The following is a 15,336-nucleotide window of genomic DNA, read 5'->3' as shown; positions in this document are numbered from 1 at the left end:
CATCCTGATATATAGTGTCTTTATTTCGGATAAATCACTCAAAGTCATTGCTTACGTCCCGATACATAGCATAAAGTGGTATATCCGATCAATAGATCACGTAAAAGTGATGTGTTTGACTAGTACATCGCGTAAAATAATATACTGATTCATCGTACGTCCCTATACACCACGTAAAGTGATATATTCGATGAAACATCGTGTAAAATAGGAATTTTTAAAAAAGAATTTCAAACAGTAGAAAATTTTAAAAAATACAGTAAAATATATTGTGTATTTAAGTAATTTTTCAAAAAAAAAAGTAACAAATTCAAAATTTAGCTAAAATAAAAAAGACTAGTTAATTCGTTACATACATCCTAGCTTTTGTGGATAAAAATTATATGCATTCCGTAAAATTAATCAAAATATGTAAAAAGTTAGATCCGAATAAAAAAAAAGGGGGTCTCTATCAAATTGTACATTTCCTTCTTCTTTCGTTTTCAGTGGTAGTATAAGATTGAAAGCAAGTAATTGTCCAACCGGTTCAAGTGGCAGTCCTATAGCGCACACCAATTAAATGTTCGTCTGAATAGACTTTTAAATTTATTAAATTGACTTAAAAGTTAATTTTTAATTTATAAAAGTGTTTGATAATATAAAAATAATATAAAATAAATTTAAAGTGATTTAGAATAAGCGTAAAGTTAAAAGTAGGGTGATTATTACTTTTTATTTTAAATTAAAAGTCGTTATACTTTGATCAAATATATTATTTTATTACCCTTAATTGTTTTGAATAATTTTCAAAATTCTTTGATAATTTGTACATTTAAAATTAATTTAGATATTAAGTTATTGAAATTTAATTAAAATATAAATTAATTTTGTTTAAATTTTTCTTAGAAATAAAAACATTATATTAATCAACTTATTATTATGCTAACAATTATAAAGGTATTTCAGACATTTGGTTTTAAAAACTAGTGTTAACAATACTTATTGGTCAAACGCATCAACAATTTTTTTCAACGGTAACGCTTTTAACCAAACACATAACTACTTATTTTTAAAATAACTTTCAACAATTTAAAAAATCATGTTTTTTAAGTTGATCAAAACGGATTTTTAAGTTGGTCAAAAAGGACTCTAAGTCTGTCAATGTGAGTATGCATCAAATAGCTTTGTCTTCTTTTAAAATCCGATAGAGAAGAGACCAAAAGGCAAGTTAAATTCATATCATCAAATCCTCCTATCGATAAAAGGCTCCATAGAATACGCGTCTTTTTCACCTGTCATGATTTCGTGCTCTTGGATTATGATTCTGCTAACTATCAAGTTGTAATTGATTTTTAATTCGTCCAAAAATAATATACTGACATTTTTATAATATTACACTTTTTTTTAGTTAGTTAAAATTTTGAATATTTTGAAAAGTCCTATAACAACCCAAATTGAACACTTATTCCAGATGTGGATTAAAGAAAGACTAGTTGATGTGTGTATACACGTGATTTTATCTTTACCAGTAGTCATCATTAATGAACAAATTGAGATTCCAACTGTAACATTGGGTTTGCATTGTTAATTTCAAAGAAAATTGTTAATGACACAGAAGTTGACCAATTTGCAATGTTGAAGTCATCGGTGCAATTTGACCACTTTGGACATGTCATGCGAATAGCCTTTTCTACGACTACCCATAGTGGACCAGCTTTCTCTGTTCTAACTCTCTTACTTTTACATTTTTTTTTAGTTTTTCAATTTTAATATTAAACAAAATTAAGATTACGAGATTGAAAAAAATTATATGCATATTTAATATAAAATTATAATTTTTTTTTATACTCGATCAAATTAAGACACGCAGGTAAAGAGAGACCAAAAGCATGCGACTTACCAGGTGAAGGAAACTTCTACCTAAGGACCTGCTCCGTGATTTCGTACCCCAATCTCTCTCTATATTTATTATACCGTGTATGTCACTTTTGAAATATCTATATTTATTTGATTACTTCAATTGGTTGTTACAACAATGGAGCACTTATATGATCTGCCAGAAGATTGTATTAGTAGCATAGTATGTCTCACTTCTCCACCTGATGCACTAACACTGTCACTGGTTTCTTCAATTTTCCGGTCAGTGGCAGAGTTGGATTGTGTTTGGGATGCTTTCTTGCCTTGTGATTGGCAACATATTGCTACAAAATCAGTCACGCCTTTGAAGTTTTCTTCAAAAAGAGACCTTTTTATATGCCTATGCAATTCCATTCTAATAGACGATGGCGACAAGGTAAATCATATCTCAATTCTTATATATGGGCAGTCAGTGTACAAAACTTAAATCATATTCATATTTCAGAGCTTTGCTTTGGATAAAGTAACGGGGAAAAAGTCATATGTCATGTCTGCAAAAGAGCTCTCTATTTTATATGGAGATGAACTAACTCACTGGAACTGGAAAGCTATTCCAGAATCAAGGTAATTAAATTCCCTTCTTTTTAAAGCATTTTCCCCTTACCATCATTAAATATAAAAGTTTGTCGAAAATCTGAGTAAAATATTAATCGTGTGCGGTTTAATGTTGCTTATCAATGGTATTATTTTTTAAAAATTATTTTCTTAGACTTTGATTTTATCTTTTATTATTATTTCTTAGCTTTTATATTAATTCTACATTCTCTTCGAATCCCACGCAATCACTAGACATATTTTTTAAGTGATGCTTGCTGAATGTAGCATTCTAATATTACAAAATTAAATGTGCTGTCATGTCTTTTAATTATTCATCTTTCACCATCATTGCGACAGAGTGTGGTCATTGGTGTTTTTATAACTCTAATTACCTTTTAACTAACTATCTACTCATTATTTTAACTCAGGGTATGCCTCGTTATTCATATAACCTATAATTCATAATTTTTCTATTTATCTAGTCATATTATTACCCCCACTTTCTTCTTATTCATTACGCATTGAAAAATTATTTATCTATAAATTGTGATGATTTTATATTATGTTCAGGGTTAGAAAAACTATAAAGTGCATAGAAGTGAATCTATTTTTTCTTTAAATTTATCAAAATAGACGTTTATCATATGGTGAATAGGCAATTATTTATCTTGGTGTAAGGCTCTGCTCTGATAATTAAAACATCCGTAGAAAAAAAATTGTTCAAATCTTATAAGAAGTCCAGTCATTTTATTAATCAGCTATGTATGACGTTTTGTGATTCTTTAACATGTAATTTAGCCCAAAGATAATTTATTTTCTTTCAATTGTAATTGAATGCTAAATAGGAATTTTTAATACTAATGGTTTTGCAGGTTTGCAGAGGTAGCTGAACTGAAAACAATATGCAGACTGGAAATAGAGGGGAAGATGAAAACAGGGGATCTATCTCCAAACACAACATACGGAGCTTATCTACTCATGAAGATTTCAGATCGATCATTCGGGTTGGATTCAATTCCGTCAGAGGTCAGTATTATAGTCGGGGATCAAGAATCCGTCAACAGTACTGTGTATCTACGGCACCCAAGGAGCAAGAAGCTAGAGTCTCTGTTTTACAGAAACAGAGTGGAAACATTAAAAGCAAGAGTGAACAAAGGGGAGGAAAAAATGGTTGGTGAAAGAGAAGATGGGTGGTTAGAAATAGAGCTTGGAGAGTTTTTTAATGGAGGATATGGTGATGAAGAGATCATAATGAAATTAATGGAGGTGAAGGGCTATCATAGTAAGGGTGGCCTTATCATTGAAGGCATTCAGTTAAGGCCTAAACACTAGGCAAAGATGAGACCTTTGTAGTTAACTAATTTTGTGGTTTTAAATGCTTTTTGTCCTGTGAATAGATTAAAATTATATTTTTTTAAATACAGAGTATAATTTTTTTTTATTTTTTTGTATGTAAACGAACATATGCTTTTATTTACGTTCTTCTTTTTCAACTGAAAAGTTGTTAATTAAGAGTTAAACAATGCTAGTGAAAAAAAAAAGGTTACTGCCAAATCATTTAGACAATAGTTATTTATAACTATTCAAAATAAGTTAAACTAGTCACAGTAAATTAAAACAAATAATTTGCTGTAATAGATTAAAATAATTTGATAATGTAAAAATAAAATAACAAATGTGAGTATATAAGTTAAATAAATTTGGCAGAATGTGGTTGATAATAATTTGCTCTGTCTTATATTTTTAATGATGTTTTAAAACTTTAAACTTATATAATAATATTATTTTACCTAATTATTCAATATTGTCAATAAGAAGAAAAAACAATATCTCTTAATTTTTTATAGATTAAACAAAGTAAATTTAAAACAATTTTTTTAAATATAAAACAAACAAAATTCACTATTATAATTTGTAATAATATATAGAAGCTAAATTCTTTAGTCCGTAAAATTCAAGATGTTAATTGTTACACATATTAAACGAGATCCTAATAACTTATCCTTTATTCAAAACTAAAAAAATATGTGTAAATTTTATCTTTTGAAATTGTTACTAGTATTTGTGGACATCCTCAAATAGTAGGAGTCAAATAAAAATGATGAAAACTAAAGAGAAACCAAAATTGACTGGCAATTTAAAGATTCACACGGTTTCTTTTCACAGAAACTTCCCTTCTCTTTTGTGCTGTTTTGCTATTTGGTTAATAATTATACCTATGCTCTTAATTTGTTATTTTGTTGGTCATACTTCAAAGGAAATTTCCTCTAATTTTAATGTTATACTCTTTGGTGAGGCCTTATGAAAGAAAGTGAAAAGTACTTCGATTCAGCCTTTAAGAAGAGATGGCGATAGGATGGAGCGGATGCGGGACAGTGTGGTTAAAGTTGTATGTAGTGGGGCGGATATAAAGTAAAGTTTTTCAAAATTAGTGCGAAAATAAATAAATTACAGATATATATATATAATTTTACATCAATTTAATTTTAATTTTTTAAATGTTGACATCCCTAACTTCAAGTATCAAATTTCAATTCCATCAAAAACCTTTCCTATAGATTCTATGAATTCGACCACAAATCATTAATTAATGGGAAAACAAAGGATGATAACTAAGTTAGTATTTTACTACTTATGAGTTATGACACAACTTATATAACAATTTTTCTAAAAAAAAACTCTATCTAATAAAAATAATACTTTTTTATCTTTCAATTTATATCTTTATTTTTGTAGTCCATTTTAAAATAGCTCTGATGATCTATCTTCCTTCTCTTAGGCCCCTAGACCATGATATATTAGATCGAATAATTATTTCTTTTGTGACAACTCTTTAATTTTAAATTTTCACATATAAAATTAAAAAATATTTGGTTACATTTTACGGCTCTTTAGTTTAAAACTACAAGTTTAAACTCTCTACCAATTCACAATCAGAAAAATAAAATAAAAATAATAAAACATTTTTTATATTTAATAATAATTAATAACAAATTTAAAAATATATTAATATAATATCTAGACAAACAAATTCTATATCTAGTCTAGAATAGAACAGATGGAAGTTTGAAATATCTGCCCGTAGATATTTTATAATAAAAAGTGTATTTGACGAGGTTGAAAGAGACAAATAATTCTCCTTCACATATTACTTTTTAGGCAACATCAACTCATCCAAATATGAACGAAACTTTCTAAAGTTGCACATTATTCCACTATATATATAAAACAACCAAAATTCAACATTTATCAAATAATCTCACTCTAATTTCAACAAAAATTAGCCCAAATCAAAAAAAAAAAAAAGGCAAACAGTAGATAATGGTAGGGGAAGATGTATTCAATGAATTACCAGAAGATTGCATTTCTTCAATTCTTTCTCTTACTTCACCTAAGGATACAATTAGCTTCTCTTTGGTTTCATCCTTTCTCCGATTAGTGGCAGCGTCTGATTTGGTCTGGCAAACATTATTACCTTCTGATTATAATAAAATTATTGACAAATCTGTCATACCCTTGAACTATTCTTCTAAAAAAGAGCTTTTTATTCGTCTCTGTAATTCGATTCTCATTGATGGTGGTAAAAAGGTATGTATACAAATGAGTTGATCTTTCAATCTTCCATTTTAAAAGGGTTCATTCTTATAATTGTTTGATGTTATAATTGTAGAGCTTTGCCTTAGAGAAATCAAGTGGAAAAAAATCATTTATAATCTCAGCTGGAGAATTGTCCCTTTTATATGGGGAAGAACCAGATCATTGGACCTGGAAATCTGTGCCAGAATCAAGGTTTTGATCACTCATTTCCATTTTATTTTAGCTTGTAAATAATGGGTATTCAATAATTCAAGTAACTAAATTGAAAAAAATTCAATCTTTTCTAACATTCTTGAAAAATTTAACATGCTCTGTTTTTTTTTTCTTTTTCTTTTTTCTCACAGGTTCTCAAAAGTGGCTGAACTGAAAGTGATATGCAAATTAGAAGTAAAAGCAAAGCTGATGACAAGTATGCTTTCTGCAAACACGAATTATGGAATTTATTTCATAATGAAAATCTCAGATCGTGCATTTGGTCTGCGTTCAGTGCCGGTTGAGACTAGTGTAGAAATTGGTAATCAGAAAGATGTTCACACGGCGACTCTGGATCACCGGAAGGACGAAAAAGATCTGCCGGAAGGAAAACAGAGGTATGAAAGAGTGCCGTATAAAAGGGAAGATGGATGGATGGAAATTGAGTTAGGAGAATTTTTAAACAGTGGAGATGATGATGAAGATGAAGAAGTTACAGCGAGTTTAAAGGAGGTGAAGGGATGCCATGTAAAAGGTGGACTGGTCATTGAAGGCGTTGAAGTTAGGCCTAAACACTAGGACTAAAGAAAATTCAAAGATTGTTCTCTGTTCCCTCGTAAATTTCATTGATCTTTTTTTCTCACTGTAATGATTTATTTGGTTCATGTAAAAGTCGGTGAGAATACAAGAAAAAATAAAAATTTGATAATGAAATATTACAATATACTGGTTTTCTTTGAGGGATTACTGTTTGATATCTTTTTTTAGTAGTTTAAAACTATTGTTAACAATATTATTTTTTAATAATTATGTCATATATTTAAAAGTTAAATCAGATACATAAATCTATAAATTGTCAATGTCTTGTATCTGATTTTCTTATTGATGTATCTGGAACGTATATAAATCTGACTATGGTGAAAATAGCTTCACAAGCACAATTTTTATCTGAAATAAAAATGACTATTGGGAAAATAAAACATAGACCAAAATTCGAAAAAATAAAATAAAATTAATGAAAAAGAAGATTTTATACACTTTTAACTTTTAAGCCTTTAGGTCTGAATCTTAGTCATTCAGATTCAGCCCATTAATTGCGTTTGATTTTTAGGGCTCATTCAGATTAAGCCCATTAATTTCATTTGTTTTAATTTTTAGAAAACCTATTAATAGCTCTGAACGAATCAAATCTGTAAGAGACTATTAACAACATTCAGACTCATTTGATAAGTTATCAAATAATAAATCATAACTTCATTACTTTGGGCACGTTTTTTTATCTCGTAACTATAGCTTCTCTACTTTAGGATGTGTCTTTTTTATCTCATAACTAAAATTTTTCTTTCTCTTTTTTTCTCAAATCAAACATCATTTTTTCCCAACTGATAAGTTTTCATAAATCCTTTCAAGTATTTCTTTTTATATTAATAATTTTCTTATTTTGATATGTGTCAAGAACATTGGTTGCAATAAAATTTTTGATGTATTGTTGTTTATTAAGATTTTTGAACGAAAAATAGTACTCCAAATCATGATTATTAAAACTTTTAAAACTTTTTTTTAATCAAAAGTGATATATTTTGTTGAAATTAAAATTTTATATTGAGATATTGAAAATAAACAACATTAATTATTTAGTGTTAAGATTTAGAAACCACATCTTAATATTCAGATGTGTATTCAGATCAAAACACTTAGATCTTAATGCAAATCTTAATATTTAAATGTGTATTTAGATTTAGACCCCTTAATCTTAATAGAAACAAATAAGGCCTTAGTATTTTTTGAATAAGAATGAACAAAATTCTATATTTTTGAATTTTTTTTTGAAGTTATTCTGTGCAGATCCTCAAATGTAGTATGTGTGGTTTAGTGAAGTAACATTGTCTAAAATAACAATTTTTATCAGTTGTAGCAAAGAACGAAACTTCATAAAAATCAAAATAGGAAAAAAAATAAAAATGCCTGGCAACTTTTTTCTATGGATATAAAGCTTTAATTGAGAGAGATAGAGAAAGCACTGTAAAGATCAATTAGTTAGGTTTTGGGCCGATACAATAATACTACGTACTTATCTCATGATGTGAGATAAAAATTAGGAATTAACTTATGTAATAGAGTCGATCCACTAAAGTCTTGAGCAGCGGTGTAGCATGACTCATGGTAAATATTTGAGTTCAAAATTTATATTCACCGAGAGTGGACAAGAAAAATTACAGTATCAACTCATTTTTAGAAATATTTATATTTTAAAATGTATTACTTATTATTAATATTTAAATAATAATAAAAAGGTATTATATGATAACTTGAACTCTAAATTAATTATATAACTTTGTTTAGAATTATTCTTGATTGCCAAAGATAAGAAGATATTTTGCAGTGTTTTCTTGTATTCATTATTTTTACCTCATTCCCCATCAACATCATTGAAGCAATTTAAGATAATCATTGTGGACAATCATCAATAGTAATTTTTTACTTTTTTTTTTCTTTTTAAAATCTAAACTAATTGATTTCATAAAAAAAATTATGCATAACTTATTAAGTCTTCTTTTTAACATGAAAAAGTTTTTGGATAAATGTTTCCATTGCTTCAACTTTTCTCTTCTTAGTTCATTTTATCGACAATACAAAAATTAATTGAAAATAAACTTTGATCCATATACCTTCATATGTATTCCGATTTATTTAAGTAATATTCAGACCAATTTATTTAAGTAATACTCAAAGTCAAAAGTATAAAATATATTTGAACATTAATTCAAAGCAATCTTAAATTTATCGAGGGTCTTTAAAAAGAAGAAAAGAAAAAGAGAATTTAAAAGAATCATTAATTTTTAAATATGAAGATATGATAATTAAATTAAAAGAAATATATAAATTTTTCTAATCCACTGTCAGTGGATATAAGTTAATCTCTTTCTAAAAAGATCAAGCGACTTTTACTTTTATTTGTCTTAATAAGTATTTTTTTGGTCCATCAATTTTGGATCGGTTTTAAGTCAAAGTAACGAATGCTTCCGTCGGTTATCGACTAATAAAATGGCTTTGCAAAATTTTATTATTTTCTAAATATATACTATTGCCTAAAGAATCAGGTAGACCACTCTGTGCCTAATTAGCAATCACTGACTACTCATTAGCTTTGCCAACCCAATTTCCTTCTTGTTAAAGTAATATCAATAATTAAGATGCGGTTTGGAATATGTCTGCATCCTTAGAGCATATCGTGTTTGTATATATTCCTAAAAGGTTTAATGTTATAGCTCACAACGTAGCTAAGTTCTCAATTTCTCTGTTATTGGAATTTTCGTGAGAAAGACAATTCCCAACTTGAATCGTAAAAGATGTTGAAATTTTCTTTGGACATACTATGTCCAACATGAATTAATATATGACAATTTTTGAGCGAAAAGAATAATAATCTAGATGCAATTTGACTTGCTTAAAAATAAATTAAACCAATTAAGTTGATTTTTTTTAAATCAACCAAACTAATATTGAGTAATTAGTTAATTATACAGCATTACGATACAAACATATTTTTTTCTACTTTTCTACTATATTAGAAGAATGAAATAACAAATGGTATCAATATTTTAGTATTTTATCTTAAAAATTTGTATTTAAGGGTATTTTGATAAATTTATATGTACTTTATTAGATGTTCTTTTTTTTTCTTTTTAGATTGATCTCGCAAATCTTTAGGTGAAAATCATATAGTATACATCTCCTTTAAAAGTAATTTTTTCTTTTTATTATAAAAATTGACATTTTCTTTTTTTATTCCATGCAATGTGTATTTTATTTTTTGATATTTTCAATCTTTCGTATGTATTACATATAATGTATATTTGTATTTCAACACTAAATCTTAAATTTAATTTTTCTAATCCTAAGCTCTAATTTTCTACTACATCAAAGAAAAGATTTTCATGTGTGTGAATTAATTGAGATCATGCGATAAAAATTTTTAGATTGAGACTTCTTCCTAGATGTTCACCAAAATATAATGATAGATTTGTGAGTAAACAATAATTAATTTTTCGTAGATGAAAAAATATTAACTAAATATTTCAGGTTTCTTTGGTATAATTTCATGAAAATAGTTTGTTATGCTATTAAAGAATGTGATGCAGTGGATAAAATTGTTTCTTTCTTAATTAGAACTTAGAAGACTCGAATTCAAATTTTAGTTATAAAAATAAAAAGATGTTGTGATTATTGTTTGGCTCGTGCTTGCGCGGGCTAATTCTATCTAAGTATATATAGTTAGATTTGCATTTTGCCCATGCCTAAAGACTCAGGTTGCCCACTCTACTGGAATCTAATTAATTAACTAACTTTGCCAACCCAAATTATGTGTTGTTAAACTTTGTTAGAACTTAGAAACACAAACAAATTTTTCACGTAACGTCCAAGCTTAAGATAATTTGGTCCTAGTTATATGTATACCAAATAATTTGTACTAGTATTTCAAAGAGTTTGATAAATGGCAATAAACACCAAGCGTCTATTCCATGCCAATTTCAAATTTAAAAAAAAAATAAGGTAGAAATAATTTGGAATCTTTTATTTATTGCTTTAGTGGCCTATTGAAATTGAGCTGGACTTGAATAGAATCCATATGAAAGTTAAAATTGCTTACCTTTTTAGTTCTTTGATGGGAAATGAATCGTAACCATCATTTTTTAACCTTAGATCCGTGGCAAGAAACAAACATTATATTGACATTATTGGAAAATATTTTACTAGAGAGGACCCATTTCCATTATTTAACGTTGACATCTGTTGCCTAGATAATTTGACAAATTTATACAGTAATTAAATAGAAAAATAATTTAAATTTCATAATTATAGAGAAATAATTTCGTAATTTTAAACGATGTTTATCATGTTCGGGCAAAGCACATATGAGTTTACAAGTAACATGTAATTGTAAATATTTATTTGTATATGAAACACATAAATATATAATTTGTTAATATGACACCTAATGATATTCTGCTATTTTATTTATGAACTATAATTTATTTTTTAAATAATTAATGATTTTTGGGAAAAGAGTCTGATATACCCCTCAACTTTGTCATTTAGAGCTGACATACCCCTCAACTTTGTCATTTAGAGCTGATATACTCCTTGTTATGAAAGTGGCTCATATATACCCTTACTTGTAAACAAATGGCTCACATATATCCTTTTCCTCTAACAGAAAAAAATAATAATTTTAATCTAAATTTTTATTTTTTTTAAAAAAAAATATAATCCCATATGAGTAAATTTAATCCTCGTCAAACATAATTTTTTTTGACTTTTTTTGTTTCAATGACTAATATATAATTATTATTTTGATAATCAAATTTATTTATGTTTCACTAATATTCTTGTAAAACTTATTGTAGATGACCAGATTTTTTCTTCGAATACGAAATTAAATTACAATAGACACAAAAAAAACAATTTAAATTTTTTTTCTTTAAACTAAGGAATGAAAGACAAAAACAAAATAAGAATAAGAAACACAAATAATTATAATAAAAGAAGTCAAAAAATAATTTATGTATGAAAAAAATTAAAATATACCTTGAACTTTGATAGAAGAAAAATTAGAAGTAATTAATATAAATTTAAAACTAATTTTTTAACTTCCGTGAAATGAAGGGTATATGTGAGCAATTTTGTAACGGCAGGGATATATGTAAGCCGTTTGTATAACGGTAAGGGCATATATGAGTCACTTTTATAACGAGGTTGACGGGTATATCAGACCCTTTTCTGATAATTTCTAGAAATGATGGAATTTTTTTATTTTGTCAATCTCATGTGGCCAAATCTTACAAGTTAGAATTATAATAAATTTGTCATCATGTGTTTTTCCGAGTCCATGTCCTCATATGTTAATTACATGTCGTCATCTTGTAGAAAGCTATATCATTTTTTTGCCCTTATAATCTCTCATTACGTACCTTAGCTTCTCCAATATTTAATTTCTAAGTTTTATATTATACACTCAAAAATTTCTCACGATGGCAGATAATAGAGAGATGAAATTGGACCTCTTGCCAGAAGATTGTATTGTTCAAATCCTATCGTTCACATCTCCTCATGATGCTTCTCAATTGTCTTTGGTTTCGACTATGGTTCGTGATGCAGCCCTGTCCGACTTGTTATGGGAGAAATTCTTGCCCTTTGATTATCGCGAAATCATCGAAAGATTCGTGTCGCCAATTGCCTTTTCGTCAAACAAAGAGTTGTTTCTTAAGCTATTTAAGCCTCTTCTCATTGATGGTGGTAGCAAGGTATGTGCCTAACGTGATGATTTATAGGAATAATATGTCCTGCTTAATTACTTAATCAAACCTTAGAAAACAAATTTTTATATTGAGCGTGTCCTGATCTCATTTTTCTTATTTGTGTTGAAACATATATTTCCAGAGCTTTTCAATAGACAGAAGAACAAGTAAAAAGTGTTATATGTTGAGTGCAAGGGAGCTATCAATTACTTGGTCCACCAATCCTCTCTACTGGTGTTGGAAACCCCTCCTTCACTCAAGGTATCATATAATTCCTTCTTCCTAATTTGTAGCATGATTCATTTTTTGTTATAGTCTGTCATTAAAAAAAATGATGATTATATTTATTTAACAAATAATTTAATAATACTTCAACATTTCATTTTATTTATTTGACAAGTGTTTCCATATATCTTACATCACATGAATCGAGATTGAGACGGAAGGAGTGGTTCTTTTTTCCTTTTGCTTTTCTATATTTGTTGCAAAAGTGCAAATTTCTAATGAGTAGATTTGTTAATAAAATGATTATAGATATAAGTTTACTCCTAGATGACTGCGCAATCCCAGATATTAGTTTTTTTTTTAATTGACAAAATATCAGTTCACATCACTATTAGATATTGAAAAGGACTTAAACAATTCTATATGGAGTAGTTCTCACAATTACAGCTACAAAAGATTAAATAATCATTTTAATTTTCATGATCAAGCTAAAATGTTGTGACATGAACATGACTTGATAGTAGAATACATATGTTTTCGGGTAATTTGACTCTAACTGGCATTTATGCTATTCAATTTTGGTTGTGCAACACGTCCAATATTTGATCCAATTCTGTGTGTTCCAACAGATTTCCAGAAGGGGTGGAGCTTATTATGGTATGTTGGCTAGAAATAAAAGGAAAAATAAACACTCGAATGTTGTCTCCTCGTACAATATATGGAGCTTACCTCATTGTCAATCTCGCTGGTCGTGCTTTCGGCTTAGACTCTTTACCATCAGAGGTCTCTGTCAAAGTAGGTGACCACGAATCGAAAGGAATAGTATATCTACGACATAACAATGACAACAAGAGGAAACAAGAATTGGAAATGGTGATAATGAGACACAGGGTAGAGACATTGAGATCAAGAGTTGATAGAGGAGGCCAAGAGCATGTTTTATGTGAAAGAGATGATGGATGGTTGGAGATTAAATTGGGTGAGTTTTACTGTGATGGAGTCAATGATCAACAAGTTACAATGTGCCTTAGAGAAATTAAAGGTGAACACCTTAAAGGAGGCCTTATTATTGAGGGCATTGAGCTAAGACCCAAACTAATTTATTAACTAACTTTGTTTCTTCTCTCTTATTGGAATTTGTTTACTTATGTGTGTCTATCGAAGCTGACCCAGAAGTTGGGTATATACCTAATTTAAGGACAATTATTGAAGTCATAGCCGAATTATCATTGGTTTAGCCGTTCAGAAATTATAATTGACTCAAACTATTGAAACAAGAACAATTACATCTGCTGATCGCATTAGCTCTTATAAGTTTTCTTTAACAAATCTTTTGAAGAAGAAGTTTGTCAATTTTTCTACATTTTATTAGAAAAAAAAATTTGAATTTAAGTATAAATTGGCTACTAGGTGCAATTGCAATTGGTACATAAATAAGTAAGAGCATGTTTGGATGGGCGTAAAAGTTGGTTAAACTGATTTAAAAGTCAGTTTTTGACTTATTAGATTGTCTAACAATTATTAAAGCGATTTATTTTAAGTAAAAAATGACTTATATAAAGCCAAAAACTAAAAGCTTAGGTGAGGAGTGTTTTTTTTTCAACTTAAAAGTCATTTTATGTTGATTAAATATTATATTTTTGCTTTTAATTCTTTTTTTTTATTATTGTTATTATTGTTATTATTATTATTTTTATTATTATTATTGTTATTTTTATTATTATTATTGTTGTTGTTATTATTATTATTGTTATTATTATCATTATTATTGTTATTATTTATTATTATTATTATTATTATAATTATTATTATGATTATGATTATTATTATTAATTTGTGATAATAAATAAATATGTGAATAATAGAAAATATTATTACTTATGGATGTAAAATATAAATTAATTTTGATTTAATTTTTTTTTAGTATAAAAATCTTAAATTAATCAATTTTTTATCATGTTAACAACTTTAAGGGTATTTCAGACATTTAGATAAAAAAAAAAAGTTTACCAACACTTATTTGCCAAATACGTCACCAATTTTTTTTCAACTGCAACACTTTTATAAAAACACATAAGTACTTAATTTAAAAAGGAAAAATGTATTTACAGTCCGTAAATACAGTTTCAATTTTTTTGGCATAATTAATGGGACCCACTACCTATTTGATACATGATAAAAATAGTTATCAAAGATTTTTATATAATTTTATTCAAGATCAAATTTATCTCACCTATTCACATTCCATATCTTTCTCCTAAAATTACTCTTCCCTTCAAATTTGAATTTCGATTTGGAAAATTTTGACCTTCTCCCTCCGATGTTCTTTCACTTTTCGCAGGTAACCGCCAAATTCATGGCTTTCAATATTTTTTTCTTGATTCCTTCTTCAACAATTGTATATGTAGTATAATTCTTAGTTTTTTCATATTTATTTTAAAAAATCTTTATTACTTATCAGATTACAAGTCTTTCAAAATCATAATGAATGATTCCTCCCATCTATGAGGATTACAGAGGTATGGCATTGCATGTCAATGTTGTTGATAATCCACCTTCGTTTTAATTGTGTTAACTCAGGATTTTGGGG

The 15,336-nt window shown here is 27.7% G+C and overlaps 3 protein-coding genes across 3 annotated transcripts; all 3 read left to right on the top strand.

The window, feature by feature from the left end:
• Positions 1-1,891: 1,891 nt before the first annotated feature.
• On the top strand, positions 1,892-3,906 carry LOC107027555 (F-box protein PP2-B15-like). The gene is made up of 3 exons (XM_015228693.2): positions 1,892-2,272; positions 2,342-2,460; positions 3,306-3,906. The coding sequence occupies exons 1-3, from the start codon at positions 2,015-2,017 to the stop codon at positions 3,763-3,765; spliced, it is 837 nt and encodes a 278-aa protein (XP_015084179.1). The 5' UTR covers positions 1,892-2,014; the 3' UTR covers positions 3,766-3,906.
• Positions 3,907-5,614: 1,708 nt separating this feature from the next.
• Positions 5,615-6,969, top strand: LOC107010981 (F-box protein PP2-B15-like). Its single transcript, XM_015210271.2, has 3 exons — positions 5,615-6,021; positions 6,104-6,222; positions 6,375-6,969. The coding sequence occupies exons 1-3, from the start codon at positions 5,755-5,757 to the stop codon at positions 6,799-6,801; spliced, it is 813 nt and encodes a 270-aa protein (XP_015065757.1). The 5' UTR covers positions 5,615-5,754; the 3' UTR covers positions 6,802-6,969.
• Positions 6,970-12,127: 5,158 nt separating this feature from the next.
• On the top strand, positions 12,128-13,961 carry LOC107028960 (F-box protein PP2-B15-like). Its single transcript, XM_015230218.2, has 3 exons — positions 12,128-12,527; positions 12,664-12,782; positions 13,376-13,961. The coding sequence occupies exons 1-3, from the start codon at positions 12,255-12,257 to the stop codon at positions 13,851-13,853; spliced, it is 870 nt and encodes a 289-aa protein (XP_015085704.1). The 5' UTR covers positions 12,128-12,254; the 3' UTR covers positions 13,854-13,961.
• The last annotated feature ends 1,375 nt before the right edge of the window (positions 13,962-15,336 follow it).

The sequence above is a fragment of the Solanum pennellii genome, chromosome 1 (assembly GCF_001406875.1).
Source record: "Solanum pennellii chromosome 1, SPENNV200".
NCBI lineage: Eukaryota > Viridiplantae > Streptophyta > Magnoliopsida > Solanales > Solanaceae > Solanum > Solanum pennellii.
The sequence above is the reverse complement of the archived record's forward strand: the minus strand, read 5'-3'. Positions and strand labels throughout refer to the sequence as shown.

What these genes read in the sequence shown, in the direction of transcription:
- LOC107010981 (XM_015210271.2), top strand. Translation starts at nt 5,755, where the DNA reads ATGGTAGGGGAAGATGTATTCAATGAATTACCAGAAGATTGCATTTCT. An exon ending in TCATTGATGGTGGTAAAAAG is followed by an intron (nt 6,022 to 6,103) that starts GTATGTATACAA and finishes TTATAATTGTAG; the next exon opens with AGCTTTGCCTTAGAGAAATC. An exon ending in AAATCTGTGCCAGAATCAAG is followed by an intron (nt 6,223 to 6,374) that starts GTTTTGATCACT and finishes TTTTTCTCACAG; the next exon opens with GTTCTCAAAAGTGGCTGAAC.
- LOC107027555 (XM_015228693.2), top strand. Translation starts at nt 2,015, where the DNA reads ATGGAGCACTTATATGATCTGCCAGAAGATTGTATTAGTAGCATAGTA. An exon ending in TAATAGACGATGGCGACAAG is followed by an intron (nt 2,273 to 2,341) that starts GTAAATCATATC and finishes TTCATATTTCAG; the next exon opens with AGCTTTGCTTTGGATAAAGT. An exon ending in AAAGCTATTCCAGAATCAAG is followed by an intron (nt 2,461 to 3,305) that starts GTAATTAAATTC and finishes ATGGTTTTGCAG; the next exon opens with GTTTGCAGAGGTAGCTGAAC.
- LOC107028960 (XM_015230218.2), top strand. Translation starts at nt 12,255, where the DNA reads ATGGCAGATAATAGAGAGATGAAATTGGACCTCTTGCCAGAAGATTGT. An exon ending in TCATTGATGGTGGTAGCAAG is followed by an intron (nt 12,528 to 12,663) that starts GTATGTGCCTAA and finishes ATATATTTCCAG; the next exon opens with AGCTTTTCAATAGACAGAAG. An exon ending in AAACCCCTCCTTCACTCAAG is followed by an intron (nt 12,783 to 13,375) that starts GTATCATATAAT and finishes GTGTTCCAACAG; the next exon opens with ATTTCCAGAAGGGGTGGAGC.